Source organism: Pseudopodoces humilis, chromosome 31 (assembly GCF_049639895.1).
Source record: "Pseudopodoces humilis isolate 2021_Gansu_Grassland_sample_001 chromosome 31, ASM4963989v1, whole genome shotgun sequence".
Taxonomy (NCBI): domain Eukaryota; kingdom Metazoa; phylum Chordata; class Aves; order Passeriformes; family Paridae; genus Pseudopodoces; species Pseudopodoces humilis.
Genome location: NC_142230.1, coordinates 1,681,097 through 1,704,811, shown reverse-complemented (window position 1 = coordinate 1,704,811; position 23,715 = coordinate 1,681,097). Strand labels below are relative to the sequence as shown.

Below are 23,715 nucleotides of genomic sequence, written 5' to 3'. Positions count from 1 at the left end.
GTTATTTCGGTGGGGGGGACGCGGATTGGGATGAATAATTTAAGACGCGTTTCTGTCTGGCAAAATAGTATAATTTTATGGTTCCTGAGGAAAAAAAAAACAAAACACACAAACCAGATTTTTTTTTCTTTTTCTTTTTTTTTTTTTTTGTTTTGGTTTAAAAAAAGAAAATAATGTTCTGAGCAGATTCCGCCGTGTCCTGTATCCGGGGGAGACGGGGGGAGGGTACGAAAGAGGGCCCGGGGAGTAGGGCGGTGTCGGTTCGGCCGGCCCCCGGGCGCACGTGCCGCCCCGCCGCTCCGCCCGCTTTCACAACCGCTGATGTTTGTCTTACCGGGACGGGGCGCATGGCGCGGCCGCCGGGGCCGCTTCTCCTTCTCTTCTTCCTCCTCTGCCTTCTCCTCTACCTCGCCGCCGCCGGGCGGCCCTGCGTCCCCGCCGGTGAGTGCGACCGGCACCGGGCAGGGTGGGAGACGGGGGGTAGCCCTGAGTCTCTCCCCGTACCCGGGCCTCGTGGATCTGGGCACGGGGAGGGGACAAATGCGGTTCCCTGCCTGCCCCGAAGGAGCTCAGCGGGGCCCGGGGAGACGGGCAGATGGTGGTACGGGGCACCCCTGGGAGTACTGGGGTTGGGGTGCTGTGTCCGGGGTGCTGGCTGGGTATTGGGTGCTGTGTCCGGGGTGCTGGCTGGGCGCTGGGTGCGTTCCCAGCAGCAGGAGCCAAAGGGAACAGCAGGTTCACACTGGCTGTTGACCTTTGGAGGGAGCTGGGAGCGCTGCCCAAGCCTGACCCGGGCCACCAGCCAGAGCGGTTGCTTAACCCCTCTGGCACTGGACCCCCACCCAGAGACTCCTGGGACTACCAGTCCCAGTCTGCCACCTTCCCTGCGCTGTGCTCCCCACCACCAAACCCCTCAATACGCAGCCTGCCGAGTGCTGTGGTGCCCACCCCTACTGCAGTGCCAGGGGTCTGGTATTCCACTATGTGAAGAATCACTGCTGCTCTCCTGCTCAGTGCCCTGATCCCCAGCAGTCACTGGACATGGAAGTCCATGCATGATGGGGTGCCTTCCGTCTCCGGAGACACCCACTGGGCCTGGAGTCTCATCTTCATCTATTGGTCCCCTCTTGTCCCTCCAGGACTGTCGCAGGACACGATACTGGGCCGCCTGGGAGCCAATATCACGTTGACCTGCCAGGATGAGGTGCCTGCAAATGCCACGGTGTTGTGGCAGGTGGAAGAGCAGGGTCCAGCAGGGGCCTGGGGACGGCAGCTGGCGGAGGGTAACACGCTGCTCCTGCGGCAGCTGCGCTACAAGGATTCTGGGCACTACAGCTGCTCTGTAGGGAGCCACATGCTGCGCTCCCTGCGGCTGCTGGTGGCAGGTGGGTCCACGCTAGGGTGGGAATGTCCTTGGCAGCATTGCCTGTGATGGCCTCTGTACCCCAGCACCTCCCTGCTTTGCAGAGCCCCCTGAAACTCCCCAGGTCTCCTGCTACCGCCGGAGCCATGACAAGGATGTCCTGTGTGAGTGGCCACAGCAGAAGAAACCATCACCAGGGACACGGGCAATGCTCTGGGTGAAGCGGAGGTGAGTGCTGTCACTGCATCCACCATGGGCTGGGCCCTGTTGGAGTCAGAACATGTCCCTCTCCATGGTCCCTTTCCCTGGTGCAATCCAGGACCCCATGGCTCGGGATGCTTGCCTCCCTGCAGACCCTTTCCCCAGTAGCTACTGTTAGCTGGGAGTCCACAGCACAGGATGTGTTTCTTCCCCATGGCCCCATTCCCCAATGCTGCCTGGGACCTCATGGCACAGAATGAATCCCTCCCCAGACACTTTTCCTGACACTGCTGGGGACCCCACAGCATAGGACATGTCCCCCACAGCTGCCCTGTGCCTAGAGCATTCTGCAGTCCCCCCTGAGCTATGACCTCACAGGTTTGTGGCTGAGAATGCCACAGAGCAGCAGTGCCGCTACTTCTCCAAGGCACGGAAGTTCGTTTGCCAGGTGATGGTGCCACCAGGCACTGATGAGACCAAACACCTTGTGGTGTCCACGTGCGTCAGCAACAGTGCTGGTGGCTCAGCTGGCAGAGACAAGATCATCACCCTCAGCAGTGTCCGTGAGTGCTGCCCCCGTTGCTGGGAGCTGGGGTGGCTGAGGAAGCAGTGTGAGGCTCTAAGCCCCCCCTTTCCCAGCAGTGAAGCCAGACCCCCCAGTCAATGTGACGGTGGAGGCACTGGAGAAGGCGCCGCAGCGGCTGCAGGTGAACTGGTCCTACCCCTCATCCTGGGACCCCCGTTTCTACTGGCTCCACTTCCAGGTCCGCTACCGCCCTGAGCCTGCCCCAACCTTCGTGGAGGTGAGACCCTGCTTGCTGGCATGTTTTCTCTGGTCAGACTGTCCCCGGCCAGACTGTCCCCAGCCATGTGTCCCCTCCAGGTGGATCAGGTGACAACAACTTGGCTTGACATTCGTGACGCATGGCGTGGGATGAGGCATGTGGTGCAGGTGAGGGCAAAGGATGAGTTCGGCCATGGCACATGGAGCGAGTGGAGCCAGGAGGCTGTGGGTACCCCCTGGACAGGTAGGAGAAAAACATGGGGCCCTGAGGCTGGGGGCTCAGCATGGGATCTCCCAGTCTCATACTCCCCCCTCACTGTGCAGACCCTTTGGACCTCACCTCTGAAACGGAGCCTTTCAGCTCACAGGTAACAATGGTCTCAGCCCTGGGAAGCATCACACACTCCTGAATGGGTCTTCTGTCCCCATGTGGGACAAGGGGACACCAGGGCATGAGGGCTAACCTGTCCCATTGCCCCCCGCCCCTTTTGCAGGTCCCCATGGAAGATGGCACCTATGGGGTGACACTGCCCCCCATGCTCTTCGGGGAGGATGATACTAATGGTGCTGGTGGTGAGGAAGGGTTTCTGGACTGGGGGTGGGTGGCAGCGACACCCAGGTCCCTTATCCTCACAGTGAGCCCATCCATTCTCTCTGTCAGGGTCTGTTATGGAATCCAGCGTCCATCCTGTGGCATCCCCCTATGCCTTCCTGGTCACTGGGGGGAGTCTGCTCCTTGGCATTGCCCTGTTTGTTGGCATCGTGGTGAGGTGAGTGCAAAGGGGGCTGGTCCAGGGGGCTCTGCCTGCCTCCCCCCCTGAACTGGAGCCATTCTTCTCCCCTGCAGGTACAGGCAGATGTGGTGGACAAGTGGGCAGGAGATGACCAAAGCAGAGAGCGAGGGGCAGCACATGCTGGTCCCTCTAGGCCTTCCTCCGCCCACACTCAGTGATACCCCTCTGCTCTCACAGCCTGCCCCCTCAGCCCCTGGAATGCTCCACATGACTCACAAAGATTATTCCTCCTCAGGGCAGTAGCCAGGGACTGAATATGCTGGTGGATGCCTGGGAGTTGGATGGAGGGGTCCCAGGGCTGCCATGTGGCTCTGGGAGCAGTTCCCCCCCACTATCCAGTGGCTCTGTGGCTGGGATGAGCCTCTGAGGAGGAGAATCAGTGCCACCCCCCATGGAGAAGCATCTGGGAAGGGCTCCAAATTGGGTCCTGGATGGCACCTTCAGCACCATAGCCAAGCTGGCATGGGCCAGGAGTGACAGCCCGGGAAGCATGGCTGCACCAGAGCATGGGAGCTGGCCCAGGACTGGGTTTGGGGGTCCTGCAGGGAAGGGCCTGGTCTCTACAGTGCCATGGGGGCTGGGGAGGGAGGGCCTGGCTGGATCAGCTCCATACCTCTGCTTCAACCCCCTCGGTGCTCCTTTTTAAAGCACATGTTGGGGCTCAATGTGGCTCAAATAAATGCTTTAGATTTATATTGGAATGGCTGCTAGGAGCAGGGTAACAGAGGGGCCACTGCAGCCCACCCATTGCCTGGGAGTGGCTCCAGTGAGATTGCACCCCTAATTCCTTCACCCCTCCCTTGCTGTGCCCCATAACTATGCCCCCCCATGCTGTGCTCTCTGTTTCACTGGTGCCTCCCAGGCTGTACCCCATGTGCTGTGCACACCTTCATAACACAAACCCCCTGCCCAGCACCCCCAGGCCATGCCTCCTCTGTCACGCATTGCCCACCCCATGCTGGTTGTGCAACACCCTGGGGAGCTGCAGCTGCACCCAGGCAGGAAACCACAGGACGAGGACAGAAGGTGCTCAGGCACCCTGGGGACAGTGCTCCCCTTCCATTCCACTGGTCCCCCGCTATAAAAAGCGTGGCAGGATGCAGATGTGCTGTTGGGGGAGCCCCAGTACCCCTGGGCCCCAAAACTGTGGTGACTTCTGCCAGCACAAGGCCCATCCCAGGCTCCCTCTCAGCCAACAAGTTTATTTTACTATATCATTACACATCCCGGTCTCACTGCGTGCCCCCACCTCGGGCACGTGGGCAGCCCTGTGACAAGTTGGTTCTGGGACAGGGTGGTCAGGATTTGTCCCAGCAAAAGGGGGACAGCCCTGCTGGAGTCCAGAAGTGGGGTCCCTTCAAGGACTGGAGACCTGACAAAGGGGTTCTCACTGGACCCTTCCTGTGGTACATGCCCATCGCTGTAGCTGCACCCTCATGCCCCAGGGGTGGGGGTTGCAGACCGCTCGGGGACGGCATCAGCAGATGCTAATGCAGCTTGCAGTGGACGGGGTGCAGCAGGGCCATGTGCTCAGCCCCCTTGAAGGGCAGCTTCTCAGTGGAGTAGTAGTGCACAACTTCAGGGATGCTGGCGAAGACACCGCTGGCCTGGCTGAGTGTGTACTTGTTGTCCTTGGTCTGGGCCACGATGATGTGGACGCAGCCCTGGCTGGTCCTGGGCGACCAGCAGGCATCAGTGTTGCCGCCAGCCCCCCGGCGCCCGCCTGCCCCGCGGCTGTATCCACCCCTGTTTGTTCCCATCCCGCTCTGATTGTTTCGGCTCCAGGGGCTGCACTTCCTCAGGAAGGAAACGCCACTGGCGCTCCCGACAATGTGCCGGGGAGGGGGACACACCGTAACACCCCCTCCGCCCCAGCTCCACACCAGTATGCCTGGATCCCCCCGTGCATCGTGGGGTGCCATCCCTGGGGATCCGAGCGCTTCCTCCCCACCAGGGCTTTGATGTGAACAACCAGGGGAACTCCTGCTGCAGCATCGCCCCAGGGCGGGGATTCGCGCCATCTCCCCAGGGTGGGAACCCCCGAGCCCGGCACCCCTCTATTCTGCGGCCACCCCGACACTCACTTGAGCGCGATGGAGTACTTGCCGCTGCCGGTCTCGCTGGTGCGAACCAGGTAGCCGGCCTCCCGGCATGTCTGCAGCCGGCTCTCTGCCTCGGCCCGCGTGATGGCCCCGTGGTACCAGCTGTGGGGGGACACAGGGAGGGGACGCTAAGCCGTGGAAAAACATTGAGTATTTCATCCCTCCTCGCCCCATTTCCTACGCGTGGATCAGCCTCGCAACTCACGGCTGTTTCTCCAGTGCCAGGGCAGGGTCCACCCGCTCCCCCTCACTGTGCTCAGTGCCCGCCGGCTTCAGCATCTTGGGGGTCCAGCTCTTCTGCCGTAGATGCTGTCGCAGTGTCTCCTCCTTAGGACGCTCCGAGCCCTCAAACTGGACTGGGAGGGACAAGATGTGAGCCCGCAAAGCCCCACCTTCACTTTCAATCCCCATCCCTAGCTCCATCCCTTTCCCCAGCCCCAGCAACTTCCCCATTGCCAGTCCTAGCCTAACCCCTTCTCCAACCATGTGCCTGTCCGCATCTGGTCCAACACCCCCCCATGCAAAGGGACATCTTCAGTTGTTCAGAGCCCCATCCAATTTGACCTGGCAGCCATCATCTCTCCAGTGCCTTGCCACCCTCAGCCCAAGAAAATTCTTGTATCTAAAGTGCCCCTTTATAGTTAAAAACCATTGCATCTCGTCATCTTGTGACAAGCCCTGCTAGAAAGTCTGTCCCCATCCTTGTCCCTGTTGCCATCCCCACTCCCATCCCATGCCTATCCCTTCCCCCCCATCCATATTTCCATCCTGTCCCTGTCCCCTACCTGACAATGCTTTGACAATCTGCTCCTTCTTCCACTCCCAGGGTTGCTCATATTCCCCCGCCGGGCGCTCGTCATTCTCAGGCAGGCGCCCATCACCAGCCCTCACCCTGCGCTCTGGGGTCCCCCCGCCCACCCCCTCCCCAGGCTCATAAGGGGTGTCATAGAGCTGTGGCCCCTTCCCTGCCACCTCCTTGCCCCCCAGCCGCTTGGCAAGATCCAATTTGGCACCCCCCTCCCCAGGCTCTCCAGGACCGTCCAGCAGCAGAATGGCTTTGACCAGGGGGTCCTTGGAGCCACGCCGGCGGATTTCTGTGGGGAAGAGGGATGATGGGTCAGGGATGAGTCCGTGTGTCCCCTGAGACCCCCCACTCCCACTACCAGCCCTCAGTGAGGGATGTGCGCTGGGGACCCCATGCCAGCAACGCCCCATTGGGAGCCAGTTTGGGAGGAGCTGGAGCAGGAAAGGGCCCATCCTCATGGCGCCTGGTCTGCTGTCCAGACCTGGGGCTGCTGGCGCCACAGGCACAGACCCACGCCAGTGGGGCCAGCTGGGCTCCATGGCAGCAGGATGCTACACCCCAAGCTAGAGCTCAGCTGTGCGGGAGGCCACCCCAGGGGCTTGCCTCTCCCAGCCCCCTGCTTCTCTCCACGGCGCCAGTCTTTGCCTAACAGCCTGGGCTGCCCCGCACGGAAAAAAAACATCAGCAGCAAATCTTTTATTTCCAGCTTCCGGCCCAGTCAGTTCCTGTTGTTGTGGCCAGCTGGACAGTCGCCACGCCAGCCGGGGTGTCGCTGGCTGCGGGGCACGGCCACTGGGAACTCTTGGGGGGTGGTACCCTGGGATGACTGGGGGCATTGAGGGCTTTGCACTGGCCACATGTGCCCGTTGGATGATGGCAGCAGGTCATGGCAATGGTTGAGGGACCGGCCAGCCACAGGTCAGTGTCCGGCCTTGCTCCCACTCCTTATCTGGCCCTGCGCAGCCGCAGGAAGCGGCAAGCAGCTTTCCTGTTCCTAGAGCCTCCTGCACCGGGTGGCTCCAAGGGCAGCCACAGACTCCTGGCTGGGGAGTGATGCCAGCTGTAGTGTTGTTGCATGGCTCTCAACATGGGACATACCTGTGATCATCTGCTGGGCATCGTAGGGCTCCATGTACCCGTCATTCTCCCCTAGGCGCTCCGCATCCCGCTGCCCTTTGGTCCGTTTGGCATCATAAGGGTCTGCGTAATCCTCCAGGATGATGACCTGAGCAAAGAATAGTCATTGCTAGCTTCAGGGGGCTGCAGGGATTCCACCAGGGGTGTCAGAGATGTCACCAGCACAGAGCAAGGCAGGAAAGAGATACACTGGGGTCCCCAGGGAAGGATGGTGGTTTATTTGGGGTAAATGGAGCTGTGCCACAACCCCAGAGGATGCACCCAGTGGCACCTTTAGGTGGAGGCAGTCCAGACCATTCCTATGCACCTCAGTGATGGTGAGGGAGCCTGGGGGGAGCTCTGGGACCCTTTTGGGTGACAGCAACCCCCCCCGACTGGCTCTCAGTCCTCCCAAGAACTGGGAAAGACTGCAGGGGTGAAAAACCTGCTTCCCAGAAAAGCTTTACATCAGCCTTTGTTTAACCAGCAGCTGAGCTGTGGGGTCAGGCTGGCATGGGACATGTGGACCATGATGAGGATGCCTGACAAACCCCCCCACCCCCACACGGGTGATGAAGGGCAGTTGGGATGAAGGCAGCTTTGAAGGAATTTAAAGGCAGTGGAGCTGGGCAGGATAAAAGGACTAAGTCAGCCAAGCTAATGAGTTGGAGACCAAAGCAGTTAAAGCTGCCAGTGCTTCGTGCTCCCCACATCTCCCCCTCTTGCCCATGGCTCCCAGTCCCTGCCTTACCGTCTCTGTCTTGGGAGGCTTCCCCTTGTCCTGCTCGGGGGCAGGCAGGCCGGCAGGCAGGGGTCCAGGGTGCCCCTTCCCATTCTTCTCGGAAGCCTCCACCTTGATAAGGCGGTTGATGTAGGTTTTGGAGGGTCCCTCCGGTGTGCCTCCCTCCACCCGGGAATTCTTCCGCATCTTCCCAGTGGCGGCCTGGAGTAGACCCTGCAAGTTGTCCCGTGACAGCCGGCTTCCCCCTTCCTTGCCACCCCCAGCAGCCCGGTAGCCCCCCAGCTCGGCAGTTGAATTCTTGCGGCTCTTCCCAAGGCTACCGCTTCCCGGCCGAGCCCTCTCTGAAACCGTCTTCAGGTTGGATGGGAACTCCTTGAACCACTTGGCCGCCATGGAGCTGGGGAGACGCGGGTGCCGCAGCCCCCCCGGGGCTCCTCGACACCCCACGGCTGCCCCGCCGGCTCAGGGTCGGCTCAGCCGGGGGGCCCTGGGCAGCCCGGCTGCCCCCAGCCCTGGAAACGGGATCCTCTGCGGACTGGGGCCAGCCCGGGAGCGGGGATGTGGGCCGGGGGACCGGGGCCTTCTTGGGGGGCTCCAGGCGTCCTTCGCCCCGGCGGGGACAGCTGGTGGGTCCCCAGGGGTGCCGGTTCCTGGGGCCCGGGGAGGGAACCGCGTGCCCTCGGAGGTCCCTTGCCCCGGGGGAGGGTCTCGGAGAGGGTCGGGGTATCTCCTCCAGCAATGGGTTGAGTCGGGGGTTCTCGCCGGCTATCGGAGGAGTCCGGCCGGGGCAGTCCCGAGGAAGTTCCAGGGGTCCTCTGCTCCTGGGGACGGGGTCCGGGGTGGTCTCTCCGAGCTCCGGAGGGCCCGGCCGGGAACGGGCAGCCGGGGGGTCCCGTCGCGGCTCCTCGGCGGGGCCCGTCTCTGGGGGCAGAGGGGTTTCGGCTAGGGGTCAGGCCGGCCCGGGGGGCCCCATGCGGACGCGACGGGATGGGCCGGGGCCGGGCCGGGCCGGGGCCGGAGGGGGCGGCAGGGCCGGCGCTCCCCGCCCAGATCCGGAGAGGGCGGCCCCGGGGAACGGCGCGGCACCAGCCGGGCAGGCGGTCGCGGCCCCGGCGGGCGCGTGGGAAGACGTGGGAGCTCCAGCTGGGGTCCCGTCCTGGTGCGGATGAGAGACGTCGTGACTCTGCCTGGCTGATGGGACCACCGTGCACATGAATCCCGCGGATGGACTGTACGAGTCCCCGGGCAGAGACTCCAAGGACATCACAGACCTACGTGCGTGGGCCCCCTCCATAGACACTGGGCATGGACCCCAAGGACTGAGCCTGGGCAGGGACTCTATGCTTCCCTATGGATGGAGACTGCGCAGCCCTGCTAGCCTCCTGTGCACAGACACCTTTACAAGGACCTCGTGCATAGCACCCTGTGCACAGCCTGACAGGACAGAAGCACTGTGGGCAGCCAGTGCACTCTCTGCTGCCACAGCCGTGGTTCACACCACAACAGCCAAGTTTTATGTCTGGCCCTGCTGTCACATTGCTGGAAAAGCAGAGCCCAGTGGTTTGGCTGCCTGTCAGGCTGCAGTGCTGGGGGCCCCTTACAACAACTCCCCTTTGCAACTGCACAGAAAGAGGAGAGGGTTTTGTGGCAAAATTACTCCCAGCACTCAGGTGCTGGTCCCTTTTCTTTCCTTCAGAAGGCAGACTTCAGTCCCCTCAATTTTTATGGGGCCTCAATAGGACAGACATGCAGGCAGCACTGTCTCAGTCACATTGTGTTGTAGTGGCGTTCGAGCAAATGTGCCACATGTCCCCTTTGGACAGTCTTCCCGTCCTTGTTCTCTGCCAGCTCCCACAGTGGGCTTTGGGAGTGCCTTTGGCAGTGGTGACAGATGGCACTGCACATCTGCTTCCCTGAGAAGACAGGCTTCCCTGAGCTAGCCTGCTGCCAATGAAGGCCTAGCCCAGCTCAGAGTGGGATGGGTCTTCTTTGGGCAGGTGTGAACAGACAGGACTGGCAGATGGCCTGCTAGACACCTGCTCCTGCTTTTCTTTCAGCCTCGACGGTTGTCAGGTTAGCATTCAAGTGACAGATTCTGCTCATCCCAGCCTGTAGAGCTGCCATGACTTTGGAGTGTGTGCCATGAACTCTGCCAACCTAGTGTCCCCAGTCCCAACACAACCCCATTGCTGGGTTCAGCAGAGCAGCCTCTACTTCACCAAAGAGAATGCTCCACAAGTGTTTCAAACCTTCATTAAACTGATTAAACCTGCTACCTAGACATTCCTGAGCTAAAGGTGGGAGCTGAGTACAGCTGCCTCTGTCCCCCCTCAGCCCCAGGTACCAGGAACAAGGGTTGGAGAGGACCCAGAACCCCGAGAGGTGCTGGTCTGGGCCAGAGGACACAGGGCAGAGCTGCTCAGCTTCATCAACCCTCTGGTCCTTCAGCAAAGCACTTAAAAATAGCCTCCAAGCTGAGGCCAAAGCCACTCCTGCAGTCATCAGTAATCCCTCTCCTAACAGCATCTTTTTATTCTAAGGCTCTGAGCAGGACAGGGAAGCAGCTGCTGAAGTAGATAATGGAGTTCTGAGGCTCTTTGATTTTCTAATGACTTTTATTCAAACACAGTGAATTAATATGCATGGTTCCATCTTTGACACTAGTGCGTCAGTTCTGTCCTCCAGACGAGGACAATGGCCCAAGTTAGAAGAGCTCCAACAGCTAAATCTCCTTCCAGCAGACTCAAAACGAGGCCATGGGGATTCAAGACAACAGGCCACAACTGCAGCAACCCCATCCATGAAGGGCTGGAGTACAAAGGTGAGCAGGAAAGTAGCTTAAGGAAAGTAAAATAAAACCCCATAGAACGGGGTGTTCACTGCTGGAACAGGTCCTGGTCAGGAATGGGAGCAGTGGTAGGACAGAGCAGTGCCCACGCTCCACTCCCTGCAGCAGCTTGCAGCCACAGCACAGCAGGGATGGGGACAAGGGGCTCAGCCTCCATGCATGGCTAGTGGGGAGAAACAGGACAAAGCTTAGGCCTCAGCTCATCTTACTGCTTGGCAAACAGACAGGGAGAAGTGTGGGGTGGGAGCTGGCAGTGCTGGCACACACCCACAAAACCTTCCTCCACTGCAGGGGAGAGGACAACCTCACAGATTTTCCCCTGTGCTTTGAGTTGTAAGTCTGCAGTTTATAGAGAAAAGCTGGGCTTGCCCAGGGAAGATGGAGCAGAAACACTGCTCTCTTACTGTCAAAAAAGAAAAGGGCTTTTCTTCTTCCAAGGTAGTTGCGCCAAGTCTTCCCGCAGGGCTTGGGCACACCACAGCTCCAATGACCGCCCCACCCTGCGACCAGGGCTGCAGCAGGGTTTGCAGGGCACAAACCACCCAGCAGGAGCTTGGAAAAGAAATAGTTAGACCAGCATTCTCAAATTAACAAACTGTAATTTTTCTCCAAAGATACATTTTTCCATACACATCCATCATACACCGTAACAAAAAAAAGCAGTGTACATGAAATAAGAAAATAAATTAAATCCATAGCATAGGTAAGGAGGATGCTCTAGACTGGAGTAAAATCAAAAGTTTCCAGCAATACAAGAGGCTCAAGAGTTTGTTTTAACAAGAATGCCTGCTAGCATGGGCCCAGCAAGTGTTCTGGGTCAGTCCAACTCCTTAAACAGTTATTTAGAGTTTTGAACAGCCAGTATTGTCCTGCAACAGGCAGAGCTATTACATCCTGGGAGAAAGCCAAGAGGCATCACTAAGATCCAAGCAGAGCATCCAGAAGATATTCAGATTGGTCCTGCAGCATCCACACTAGCCATCCTCCTTGGGTGGTGTATACCAGCCTGAAACAAGGAGAGATCTGTGAGGGAGGAAACTGCATGGGCAACGAGAGTCTGCACCCAGAAAAGCTGCTGAAAGCAGCCAAGTTCCACTTCCAAAGGGCCAGATATCCCCAATTACTGGGATGCTTTCCCTCTGGCTTACTTCCCAACACCACACCGGCAAACACAGAATCATTTAGGTTGGAAAAGGCCTCTCAGATCATCAAGTCCATGCAATCACTGAGATGCTGCCTCTAGTTACAGCCACCAGAGCCCAGCACTAGGCAGCAGAGAGGGCAGCAGTACTCTGCAGGCACTCTGCGTTACAGCAGCTGCCACTGCTGCTGTCACCTCCACACTCGAGGAAGAAGAGAACTTGAATGGATTGTCTGGGGAGCCCAAACAAACGAAGGAAAATACAGGCCCTCTCCCTCAGCCCTTACCATTCTTCTCATGGATCTGAACCAGGGACTTGTAGGACTGCTGTGCTCTTGTCAGGCTGTACTGGTTCTGCAAGGAAAGCAAGGAGACCATCAGTCCAGCAGGAACCCTGGGGAAACCATCCATCACACCTTCCCTGTATGGCCAGAGCTGGCTGTGCCCCCATCTGCCACCCCACTTCCACCCCCCATTATCCTACACTGTCCAGGCCCTACCTTGTTGGCTCCAAATTGTACTCGCGCTTTCCCTTTCACCAGCGTTGCACTGATCTGCATGATCACTGACTCGATGGAGTAGGCACTACTCCAGCCCTGAGGGATGAAACACATGGTGAGGCCAGACTCACCCCAGAGACTGTGCTCCCAGTGCAACCAAAGGGCCTTCCCCAGCTCTGTCAGGCAGTGGTATGGCTGGAACTGTCAGGAATACAGAGTGTGGTAGGCAGAACAGCTCCCCCACTTCCCACAGGGGCCAGCACCCACCCACCTGTTTCGTAAGCAGCTCCATGCAGATGGCACCGCCACCCAAAACATACCTAGGAAGGAATCAGACAAAGTTATTGCACAGATAGATGTGATCATACCCACCCACTGCTCCAGAGGTGAAACATCTTCTCTGATGTAAAAAGTATGCTAAAAACTCCACCATCGGTGTCCGCTTCCCAATGGCAAATCCATGCCAAGGAAGTCACAGGATTGCACAGCACCAGATAAACCCAGTGAGAACTGCTGCAGAAAGCAGCACTGCAGAGCAGAGAGCGACAGATAGTTACTCACCCCCCTGACAGCACCGGGGATACAACCCTTACAAATGGTGGATCAAAAGGAAAGTTATCCTGGAATGAGAAGGGAAGCAGAGCCACTGAGAAAGGTGTTCTCTGATGCCTCGCCGAGTCAGGCATCTCTCTAGGAGGGCGAGCCTTACTTTAAAAGAGAAGTTGAGGAGGATGAAATCTGTTCCTTCTTTCTCTTTGAGGATTTGGAGATCGTTGTGCAAAGCGCTGTCCTCATCAACCCTGTGACAGGAAAACCCCGGAAGATCAGTCAGGGCCATGCACCTCATGTCAGCTGTGCTCACTGCCACCACACTCCAGAGCTGCCATACCTGCACAGCTGGGCAGTCACATGGGCCCTCAGGCTCTCGCTGAGGGCAGCGACAGCATGGGCTGCCAGCATTCTGCTTCCGGTTTGCAGAGGAGACCATCACACCCCTTTTCCATGCTGCCAGCTTAAAAATAAAGGCTGCCTGGCCCAAGGAAAAGGCAGCACTGGTGTCTGGAGGGTGTGCAAGCTCGGGGTTTGCCTGCTGCACCTCTCACCGGACTCTAGGAACAGCAGAGACTTGCAGAGTCCTCCGATTACCTCATCTTGTCTGGAGATATCATCTCCTCTTTGTTGCGGAGACAGCAAGCCAGCTGCCTGAGAGAGGCTAACTCAAGGTCTGCTTGGTGCTCCCCTGCCATGCTAATGTCCTCTCTGCTCACAGGGACTTTCTGGTCCCATCACCAAAACCCACCACAAATGCATGATCCCAAGCTGGGGCTACCTACTTCAGGAGTTTGACGTTCCAATCGTACAGGCTGTCATTCACTAGTTCAACTGCATAGTATCCTGCAAGGAGAACAGAGGAGGGGGGGGGGGTCATGGTAAGGGAACACTGGGAGGGGGTTGAGCCATCACCCAGATTTCCAATCCCCTGGGTCCTGCAGCACAACTTTACTTGGGCACTGTCCCTCCAAGATAAGCAGTGCTTATCCACAACAGTCATGAAGACAGCAGTTTCTTTCTCTGAGTCCCTGGGCTAAGGAAAGGAGTAGGAACACCATTCCCCTCAAGTCAGGTAATTCTCTGACACATAGCATGCTCTTCACTTCCACCCAGCAGTGGCAGGGAACAGAGAGGGTAAGGTGGTTTTGTTCACTCTTGACAGAGCCACAGCCATCAAATGCTGGAGATCCTCCCCCTCAGCTTAGCGGCACAGCTCCAAGGCCCACTGCATACCCCACAGAACAAGAAATAATCTTCCTCCATGGAGCTCCTGGCAGCACTCACCGCCCTTGAAACTTGGTGATCGGTAAATATCCCTGAGCTCCTTCATTAGCCGGTCAGTGGCCTGAACAGACCCAGACACTGCACCCTGCAAGGAACAGGGAGGGGGAAAGTTGTATTGTTATGCTGCACCCAACCATGGCTATTGCTCTATGAGGTCAACACCTGAGCTACAACTCAGAACAGCCTCCATACCAGACCATATCCTGCATATCACCTTTCAATCTGTCCCTTGCCTCAAATAGTCACCTCCAGGCAGCACAGCTGCAGCAGAAACACCTCTGCATCCTCTCCACTGACTTAAGAATCTCAGCCCAGGGGTACAAAAGCACAACCCACCTCCACAGCCTCAGGTGATCACAGCTCCTGGGGCAGAAGGGAGCCCCAGATCTTGCTGCAGGAGGACTGTCCCATAAGGCACCAATACCCTGGGGGCACTCCCTGAGCTGCAGAGGCAGTTCACAGACTTCTCTGCTTCAGCCCCATCAGCCCTAGAGAACTGGTACTGCTGTACCTTTGGCTGGGGACAGCCCCTCTGATTCAGGGCTGGAGGGCTGGCAAGGGCCTCCATCACTCCTGCCCTTGAGTCCCTCTGCTTCCCCAGCCCACCTGCCCACTGGGCGACACGTACATTTAAGTAATCTTGCCTCTGGTTCTTTTTTATTTTCTCTAAAATGGCCAGGTTTTCTTTCCCAATGCCTTCATCCTCTGTCTTTCTCCCATCTGCCGGCTCCTCCTCTTTCATCTCATAGTGGTCCAAGTCCTCAGTGTCCTGGAAAGGGAAGAGGAAAGCTCAAAGAGATGTGCCTTTGCTCCTCCCTGCTCTGAGCTGCCCTGACCCAGGAAGAATTCCTGGTGCAACCCTTTCATCCCAGGAAGCCCCAGCTCCTGATCTGAGGTACAAGTGGAGTGGAAGACACAAGGTCTGGGCATTCAATTAGGCTCATGTGAGCTCTTTGTTAGCTGGATTCTCCCCTGCCACGTCCCATGCCTGTTTATAATGAACCATTAATCTCTCACTCCTCAACATGCCCCATGGATTTTGGCACACCTGTGGCTTCAGCAGTTTGTGCCACGCTGCTGGATGGCTGGAACAAAGCACAGCCCCTTGACACAGTGCTGCCAGGCCACCTGGGCCTCTTCGCTAGCCAAACCCCAACAGGGACACAGGTCACCGGCACCTCAAGAACAGACCGTTGCACCCAAATCCAGCTGCATGGGATGTTATTCCCTCAACAAGAGCAGGTATTTCACAGCATGTCTCTCTGTAGATCATCTCAGCACACTCCAAGTGTAGTACCTGACCCCAGAAGAGCCTTTGCCCCTCACTATTTCCCACAGTAACATGTGGCAATGCAAGACCCTGATGGGAAAAAACAGTTGCAGCTGTCTGGGCCTACTACAGAAATCTCTCCCCATGCACACAAGGTTCAGCTGACTGGAAATGGTTGTGGGTATGCACAGCTCCAGTTCCAGCTCCACAAATCCTCTGAACAAGCGTTTACTACAGCCTCTCTGTGCTGGTCATGGCTATTGAGCAGCAGTTGTGGAAGCGCTTTGACATTTTTAGATTCACACAGGAAAAAAGATGCTCCTAGAAAATCCTTCGAGTAGATTAACCTGCATAATGAATCTCTGTGCCAGGGCACAGTTCTGCTGCTCCACTCCTCCACACAGCTGAACAAATCCCACCGCTCAGCACAAAACCTTTGCTCTACATGAGAGTGTTGTCCCTCCAAAACACATGGTGTTAGCAAAAAGCACATGGGGGAATGCTCAGCTCCTGGGGATTTATTTTCCAGCCCACAGGAATAGAGGCCTTGCACACACTGATTTGCTATGAAGCAGCAGATTTGCAGATTCACAAGGTTGTGCTGGTGCCAGTTTAACCCTCACCCTTTTCCCTGTGGACCCTGGCAATGCTCAGCCTTAATTTAGCAAGCAATTAACTTCGCTAAAACTCCCCAGCTGTTGGGTTGCTGCTGCTCAGTGACCTGCCCCCAGGCTCCGTGGCACACTGCTGACTCAGTGCCCGTGCTGCTCTCGTGTGTGAGGCATTGCTAAACGTCACCATGGAGATTCAAGATTATTCCACCCACTTCCACAGATCTCTAAACTGCAAACCAAACAACCAGAGCCTGTGGGTTCTGCAGCAAGGTGCCCTCAGACTGCAGTGAAGTGTGGCTGTCTCCACCACTCCTGGCAATTAGCTCACTTGCACACTCAGTCACCTGACCTCATCCTCTCTGTGGGAGTCGGGTGCAACAGTGACTTCCCCCCCAGCAACAGCAACCCAGAAATCCATCTCTTTTGCAGAAATTTCAGGCTTTAGAGAACAGCATATATTGTCCAAGCAGCTCTGCTCATAGCTCATCCACATGACTTTGGAGGCCATGGCTATGCTGCTCAGCCTCTATGCTCTCCTGGGGTTTGTGAATATGTGGCACTCAGCTGTGCCTCAGAATCCTTGGCATCAAAATGTATCCAGTCTTTGACCCAAACTTCCCTGTCTGGAGGCCACAAGCTTCTCCCAGGCAAGACCCCTGTACCCTTGCACCTTTCAGCACCTTCTCTCCTGTGCTCAGCTCTCTGGCATATTTTCTCACACACTGAGGTGGCACTTACCTCTGGCATCTCTTCATCTTCCTCTTCAGAGGACACCTCTTCCTGGGTGCTCTGTGGAAAGAGAAAGATTGGGATGGAGATTGTGTGGTCAGCATCCTGGGAAAATGCTCTCCTGCCTTCCCAGATGGTTAGGTGAGGTCAAACAGGGATATAAAAGCAGAATCAAATTAAAAGCAAAGAGTAGCTGAAAGCCTTTATAGAAAACAGCACCGAGGCTCAACGGAGCAGGCTGGCATCACCCAGGACAGGAATCCAACCACTCACCGTGTTCCTCCTCTGGTAACCTCTAGAAGCCTCCAGAGCAAATATAGAGAACTTGTTTTCTGAGCTTTGTGAGCCTTCTCCTGAGCTGCTCACCTGTTCTGCTGGCAGAGGCTGGTCCAGCATTTCAACATCTGGATGTTGGGGGAGGTTGTAGAGTTTGCACAGGTCAGAGATTATTCGCTTCAGATGCTGCAAAAGCTGTCCGGAGAACAGAAGGTCAGTGAAGTGTGGGGACCTCCATGCTGAGCTGAGCCTTGGCACTGTAGCCAGGAAGCAGAGGCCCCAGCGCTGCTCCTTCCTGCTCCAAGCAGCAGTAGACACGGGTGCAAAATCCCACCCAACCATCAAACAACGTCAGAGAGGCTCATCCCAAATATATGGAACATTTATGAGACCAGAGGCAATCCCCACTTCAGGCAGCTGAGGACATGCAAGCAGGGAGTTACCCTGCCAAAGCTGCCAGCCCTCCCCTCTCTCAGGCAGTGGAGCAAATCTCACCAACGTATTTCCTTTCCTGACTTCCACCAGCCTCTCCAGGATAGCTGCCAGGTTGGGATCGTCTGACTCCACAGACCATATTGGGGGAACAGCTGGATAAGACTCCTGGAGAGGGGGAGAAGGTGGTGTTGGTGGGATGGAGGCTGTTGCAGTGCACAGAGCAGCAAGCCAACACATGGTAGGGGCTGAAGCCCTGTGTCTTCTGCAAACAGATCCCTCTGAACCACAGAGATCAGGCCACAAGTGACTGATCCACCCTCCAGCATAAACCTGGGGCTAAGTGCAATACAAACCCCTACTCAGACCATGCTGGGCTGGCCGTGTTGTGTCCCCTGGGCCCAGGGTTGAACATGGAGGGAGGATAGTGGTATTCTGGCCACCCCTCTGGCCATGGGGCCATTGGGGGTGGGAGGCCATAGAGACAGGACACTGAGGGTGTCCCACATTGCCCATGGGCTGCTGCAGTTCCAGCAGTTGCAAAAGAATCTGGCAGCACCCATGCAGGGCAGAAGCCAAGCAGGCCTCTGGCAGCACTCCCAACATGCCCCTCCAGAAAGTCCTGGTTATTAGTCCCATTCAGAATCTGCATCAGGGGCTATCCAAGCTAACCCTCCTTGCCTGGGAAACCCTCCAAAACAAAACCGGAGGAAGCCGGGAAAACGAGGGCAGTCTCGTACATGGGGCAGTCAGAGGGGCTCCATGACTGGGGATGAGCAGCTGGAGAGGACTGGGGGTTCCAAACAGCATGGGAAATAGCCAGTTCTCGTACACACTCGACGGCGGGAGTGCTGCCGGTCTCTGTCCCCTGGTTTTTCTCTGCATGAGTCCCTGCTCCGAGGAGCTCGTGGTGGCTCGTATGGCGCTCCCGCAGCCCCCACGGAAGAAGGGGACGGGGGCAGCTATCCCCCGCACCCCAGAGCCGGCGCCAGGGACGTTGGGGCCCAGGCCCAGCTCACCCTGAGCCCCAACGGCGGCGGCCCCGTACGCGCGAAGGAGGAGCCACTCGGTCCCAGGACCGCCTTCGGTGCCCCCGCAGAGCCTGGGCCCGCCGCACCCCCTGGGCCTCACCGTGATGTTGCAGTGAATACGGACGGGTCCCGGCGGCGGCCCCCGGGAGGCGGGGGCGCCGGCGCGGGCCCCGGCCCCTGGGACGAACTCGCAGCTGATCTCGTCCGGACAGGCGCTGCCGATGCGGAACCTCTCGTGGCCGCGGTGAAAGATGGACTCGAGCAGCCGCAGCTCCCGCCTCAGGAGCCGCCCGGCGGGGGCCGCCGCCACCTCGGCCCCGCTCCGCCCGGGTCCCCCCGCCGCCGCCTGCGCCCTCGCCGCCTCCTCCGGCCCCGCCCGCTGCATCTTCCCATGGAGGGACCCGCTCCGCCGCCGCCGCCGCCGCCGCAGCCCCGGAGCCCGCCCAAGATGGCGGCGGGACGGCCCCGCTCCCGGAAGTGCCGTCGCCGGAATGGGCGGGGCCGCGCTGCCGGAAGCGTCTCGCGATATGCCGGAAGTGACGCTCCGTAAGCTCCCGGGAAGCAGGGCGGGGCCAGCGGCGGGGGCGGCGGGGGAGCCCCGCCCCTGCCGGGAGGGGTCACGGGGGTTCACCGGGCACGGCTGGAACCTGGCGGGAACGGGGCTCCCTAAGACCCGGCAGTGCCGGCTCTGAGACCCCCCTACTGGTGTACGGCGGAGCCGCGGGGGCTCCGGTCGTGGGTTCCACCCTCGAACTCTCCCACGGTTCAGCCTTCCCGCTCTGATCCCCGCCCAGGGCTCCGTCGCCCCGCTGGCACCGTGCAGGGACCCCGCTGGAGCAGCGAACTGGGGGAGCTCAGATCCCTCCGCCGTGTCCCCGGACCGGGGCGGAGGCGGGGGCGGCCCCGGGGCCGCTGGCGGCGGCGGTGACGGCGACGGAGCACGGGGCGGCCCCGGCGCAACGCCCGGCCCCGCCTCCCGCCCGGGGCCGCCCCGCCCGGGCCGCCGCCGGCTCCAGAACTTCGGACAGCGCCCGGCCAGAACCGCGGACAGCGCCGGGTACCGGTGGCGGCACCGGGCCGCCCCCATGGCGCTGCTCCGCGTCCTCTGCCTTCTCGCTGCCCTCAGACGTAAGTGTCGGGGGCTGTGGGGGATGACACCGGCACAGGCGGGGAGGGGACCGGACCGGACCGGGCCCGGGGGCTGCGCCTGTTGCACGAGATAGATCCGGCGTGGAGCCGGTACCGGCCCCTATGCGGTGCCACTGCCACTGGCGCTTCCGGTGCTCCTCGACCACCCCCGGGGCTGTGCGGCCGCCGTGGGCTCCGGCTCTCCGAGGCGGTGCCAGGGGTGGGCAGGGACCGACAGGAACAGGGGAGGGGGTGTCATGAATGGGTAGGGAATCGCGGGGACAGGCAAGGGAGGGCAGAGAGGAACCCCCCGTCCTGTCCAGCTGCTTGTCCCCAGTCATGGAGCCCCTCAGACTGCCCATTCTCCCCCCGGCCCTCCCTGCTCCGTGCCCGGCTATGACAGCCACACCCCATCACCACGCACCCCATCATTTCTGCTCTTGGGCTGTCAGGCACAGAGCCCCAGGCCATGTACAGGCTCTGTCCTGGGGGGGTCCCCAGACGCTCATGGGAGGCACTGCCCTCCTCCATGGGACTCAGACTCTGCCATGCCCCAGGGAGCCTGGGCACGGACACAGAGGAGCGACTGGTTGAGTATCTGCTGGACCCTGCACGCTATAACAAGCTGATCCGGCCAGCGACCAATGGCTCTGAGCTGGTGACCGTGCAGCTGATGGTGTCGCTGGCGCAGCTCATCAGCGTGGTGAGTTGGCCAGGACTCTACTCCCCAACCTACCACCAAGCAGGCAAGGGGGCCTCAGCACCCTGAGTGACTGCTCCTTCTCTCTCTGCAGCATGAGCGGGAGCAGATCATGACCACGAATGTCTGGCTGACCCAGGTGGGCACCCTGGACTCTGACGTGGCCCTGAGACCCCTATGTCCACCCTGCCTCAGGATGCCCCAGCCCCTGCCTTGAGACCCATCCTTACCATAGGGACTCCCCATACACCCTGTGTGGGACCCTAATGTGTACCCTGCCCCGACGCAGCCCCCCATAAAGCCTGTGTCAACCCCTGTGTCACCCCTGTCCTGACCCACCCCCTTGCCCCAGGCCCCCGTCCTATGGCTGGGCTGATCCCACCTATCCTCAGGAGTGGGAGGACTATCGCCTCACATGGAAGCCTGAGGACTTTGACAACATGAAGAAGGTCCGCCTGCCCTCCAAGCACATCTGGCTGCCTGATGTGGTGCTCTACAACAAGTAGGTCATTTTTGGGGGGGGCTCTGTGTTCCCCAATCCCACCTAGGGCAGGGGACCATGTTGTACTGCTGGGGCTGACAACACTAGGACTGACAGCACCTCTCTTCACTCCAGCGCCGATGGGATGTATGAGGTCTCCTTTTACTCCAACGCGGTGATCTCCTATGATGGCAGCATCTTCTGGCTTCCACCTGCCATCTACAAAAGTGCATGCAAGATTGAGGTGAAGCACTTCCCCTTCGACCAGCAGAACTGCACCATGAAGTTCCGTTCCTGGACCTACGACCGCACTGAGATTGATCTGGTGCTGAAGAGTGAGGTGGCCAGCCTGGATGACTTCACACCCAGTGGCGAGTGGGACATCGTGGCGCTGCCAGGGCGGCGCAACGAGAACCCTGATGACTCCACCTATGTGGACATCACATATGACTTCATCATTCGGCGTAAGCCGCTCTTCTACACCATCAACCTCATCATCCCCTGCATCCTCATTACCTCCCTGGCCATCCTTGTATTTTACCTCCCGTCTGACTGTGGTGAGAAGATGACGCTCTGCATCTCTGTCCTGCTCGCCCTCACTGTCTTTCTCCTGCTCATCTCTAAAATCGTGCCACCCACCTCACTGGATGTACCACTGGTGGGCAAGTATCTTATGTTCACCATGGTGCTGGTGACCTTCTCCATCGTCACCAGCGTCTGTGTCCTCAATGTGCACCACCGCTCGCCCACCACGCACACCATGCCACCCTGGGTCCGCACCCTCTTCCTCCACAAGCTCCCAGCACTGCTCTTCATGAAGCAGCCGCGGCAGAACTGCGCACGCCAGCGTCTACGCCAGCGCCGGCAGACCCAGGAACGTGCTGCCGCCACCACTCTTTTTGTTCAGGCTGGTGCCCACACCTGCACCTGCTATGCCAACCCTGGTGCTGCCAAGGCTGAGGGGCTCAACGGCTATCGGGAGCAGCAGGGGCAGGCACCGGCCCCTGCAGCTGGCTGCAGCTGCGGGCTGGAGGAAGCGGTGGATGGTGTGCGCTTCATTGCTGACCACATGCGCAGTGAGGATGATGATCAGAGCGTAAGTTGGGGTGGGCGGTGTGCATCTGGGAGTGAGTAGTGCTCAGGGGAGGCCAGAGCTGGGGGGTGCAGAGCATGTCATGGCTCATGGCTACACCACAGGGTGTGATGTGCACAAGCACCAAGGGGTTCCCTGCCTAGCCCCATGCCCAGTGAGGTCCTGCAGCTCCTGCCTGGGTAGGGGGTCCAGCACGGATCCCACAGCCCGAGGCTGAAGCAGTGGCTCTGGAAACTCAGGAGGCTCCCAGGAGGCTTGGCCCTGCACAGCATTGTCAGGCTGCAGATTTTGTAGAGCCCCTCAGCTCTACTCACTGGGGAAACATTTCCTGGACTCAGCAGTGCAGGTGACAGCAGGAGGAGTGAGCCCCATGGGGCCCAGAGCAGGCTGGCAGGCAGCCCCAGGAGCTGCAGTGCTGAGGGAGCAGATTCAAAGCACTGAGGATACGCCAAATTCCCAACTGGGGCAGTGTCAGGCAATACCTAAGGCCCCAGCCTGACCCAGCATTTTTCCTGGCCCCATGCAGGTGAGCGAGGACTGGAAGTACGTGGCCATGGTCATCGACCGCCTCTTCTTGTGGATCTTCGTCTTTGTCTGTGTCTTTGGCACCATTGGCATGTTCCTGCAGCCCCTCTTCCAGAACTACACCACCAACTCCCTACTGCAGCTTGGCCAGGGCACTCCCACCTCCAAATAGCATGGGGAATGGCCAGTCCAAGGGCCAGAGAGCTGGATACTGGGCTCAAGCAGCCCCTGCAAACCAATAAATACTCACAACAGGACCAGATTGGTTCCATATGGTGTCATTTCATCCTACACTGTGCTCTGCAGGCCTGAAAGAGCAGGATGCAGCCAGGGCTGGGGGGACTCCAGCTGCCTGTGACCAAGGTAAGAGGCTAGAAGGCATCAGCTCTGCAAGAGGAAAATCCCAGCTGCTGAGGGAAAGAACATAGGATCATGAAACCTGATCCATGGGGATATGTCCAGCTCCTTCCTCCTCTGCTCCTGGGAGCACCAGTCACTCACTGCATCTCCTCTCAGGCCATGTGGGGCCAGAATCCTAGCCTCAGTGGGCAGCCCCTGGCTCCAGCCTGGTGATGCCAACCCCTGTGCCAGTTCTGGAGCTCCCAGGAGATGAAAGAGCAGGAGCAGAGGCATGAGGAGGCTAGGGCTGCTCAGCTCTGGCTGCGAGGCGAACACATGGACCAAGCAGGAGGAAGCTATTTTTAGGTCGTACCTGCAGGCAGGGCCAGGGCAGCAAGTGCCAGGGGCTGCTCCAGCTCCATTGTCTTCTTTTCCACTCCAGGCTCTGTGCTGGAGCAAAGAGCAGGCTCAAGATGAGTTGCACAAGGAAAAGGAAAACACAATTAATTGACCCAAGCTAGGAGCTGCTGGCAACTGGGCCCCACCATGGGTCACTGGGCTGACAGACATGGCTGGCAGCACTTCCTGCATTCCCTTGGCCAGCAGGAATTGGCCTCATTGGGGAAAACTGAAATGGAGCGTTTGCTATAAATACCACTAATCCCCAGGGCTGGGGGGGAGTGGTGTTGGCGGGGCCTGGCAACACACAGGGCCAGGGGAAGCTGCATGCTAGAAATTAATTTAAATCCCAGCATTTCACCCAGCCAGAGAAATCCCAGCTGCTGAGATTTCAGGGGCTGCTGCTCCTGGAGCTCCTGCTCTCAGGAGTGCACCCCAATACCTAAACGTTAAGAGCTTTTCTCCT

General features: G+C 58.8%; 4 protein-coding genes across 6 annotated transcripts; 2 read left to right on the top strand and 2 right to left on the bottom strand.

Annotated features, from left to right (window-relative positions):
- The first annotated feature begins 291 nt into the window (after positions 1 to 291).
- On the top strand, positions 292 to 3,826 carry IL6R (interleukin 6 receptor). 3 transcript variants are annotated; one of them, XM_088068685.1, is made up of 10 exons: positions 292 to 441; positions 1,140 to 1,385; positions 1,468 to 1,591; positions 1,943 to 2,127; positions 2,204 to 2,367; positions 2,457 to 2,592; positions 2,673 to 2,716; positions 2,843 to 2,921; positions 3,010 to 3,118; positions 3,196 to 3,826. In XM_088068685.1, exons 1-10 carry the CDS (start codon positions 348 to 350, stop codon positions 3,383 to 3,385), a joined length of 1,371 nt encoding a protein of 456 aa, XP_087924811.1. In that variant the 5' UTR covers positions 292 to 347; the 3' UTR covers positions 3,386 to 3,826. The 3 variants fall into 3 exon arrangements, with proteins under 3 accessions (XP_087924811.1, XP_087924810.1, XP_014116334.1); XM_088068684.1 differs by having other exon boundaries at positions 2,448 to 2,592; positions 3,196 to 3,818; XM_014260859.2 differs by having other exon boundaries at positions 2,207 to 2,367; positions 2,448 to 2,592; positions 3,196 to 3,813.
- A 237-nt stretch (positions 3,827 to 4,063) lies between these two features.
- Positions 4,064 to 8,907, bottom strand: SHE (Src homology 2 domain containing E). The gene is made up of 6 exons (XM_005532319.3): positions 7,917 to 8,907; positions 7,148 to 7,274; positions 6,030 to 6,338; positions 5,450 to 5,600; positions 5,227 to 5,346; positions 4,064 to 4,816 (listed from the first exon to the last, which is right to left on the bottom strand). The coding sequence occupies exons 1-6, from the start codon at positions 8,298 to 8,300 to the stop codon at positions 4,630 to 4,632; spliced, it is 1,278 nt and encodes a 425-aa protein (XP_005532376.1). The 5' UTR covers positions 8,301 to 8,907; the 3' UTR covers positions 4,064 to 4,629.
- A 1,596-nt stretch (positions 8,908 to 10,503) lies between these two features.
- UBE2Q1 (ubiquitin conjugating enzyme E2 Q1) lies at positions 10,504 to 18,984 on the bottom strand. The gene is made up of 13 exons (XM_005532320.3): positions 18,685 to 18,984; positions 17,617 to 17,721; positions 17,212 to 17,316; positions 16,855 to 16,905; positions 14,861 to 15,001; positions 14,233 to 14,317; positions 13,731 to 13,791; positions 13,106 to 13,196; positions 12,958 to 13,016; positions 12,668 to 12,716; positions 12,397 to 12,492; positions 12,184 to 12,250; positions 10,504 to 11,761 (listed from the first exon to the last, which is right to left on the bottom strand). The coding sequence occupies exons 1-13, from the start codon at positions 18,967 to 18,969 to the stop codon at positions 11,730 to 11,732; spliced, it is 1,227 nt and encodes a 408-aa protein (XP_005532377.2). The 5' UTR covers positions 18,970 to 18,984; the 3' UTR covers positions 10,504 to 11,729.
- A 583-nt stretch (positions 18,985 to 19,567) lies between these two features.
- On the top strand, positions 19,568 to 22,768 carry CHRNB2 (cholinergic receptor nicotinic beta 2 subunit). The gene is made up of 6 exons (XM_005532321.3): positions 19,568 to 19,712; positions 20,270 to 20,415; positions 20,507 to 20,551; positions 20,805 to 20,914; positions 21,029 to 21,989; positions 22,513 to 22,768. The coding sequence occupies exons 1-6, from the start codon at positions 19,670 to 19,672 to the stop codon at positions 22,681 to 22,683; spliced, it is 1,476 nt and encodes a 491-aa protein (XP_005532378.1). The 5' UTR covers positions 19,568 to 19,669; the 3' UTR covers positions 22,684 to 22,768.
- The last annotated feature ends 947 nt before the right edge of the window (positions 22,769 to 23,715 follow it).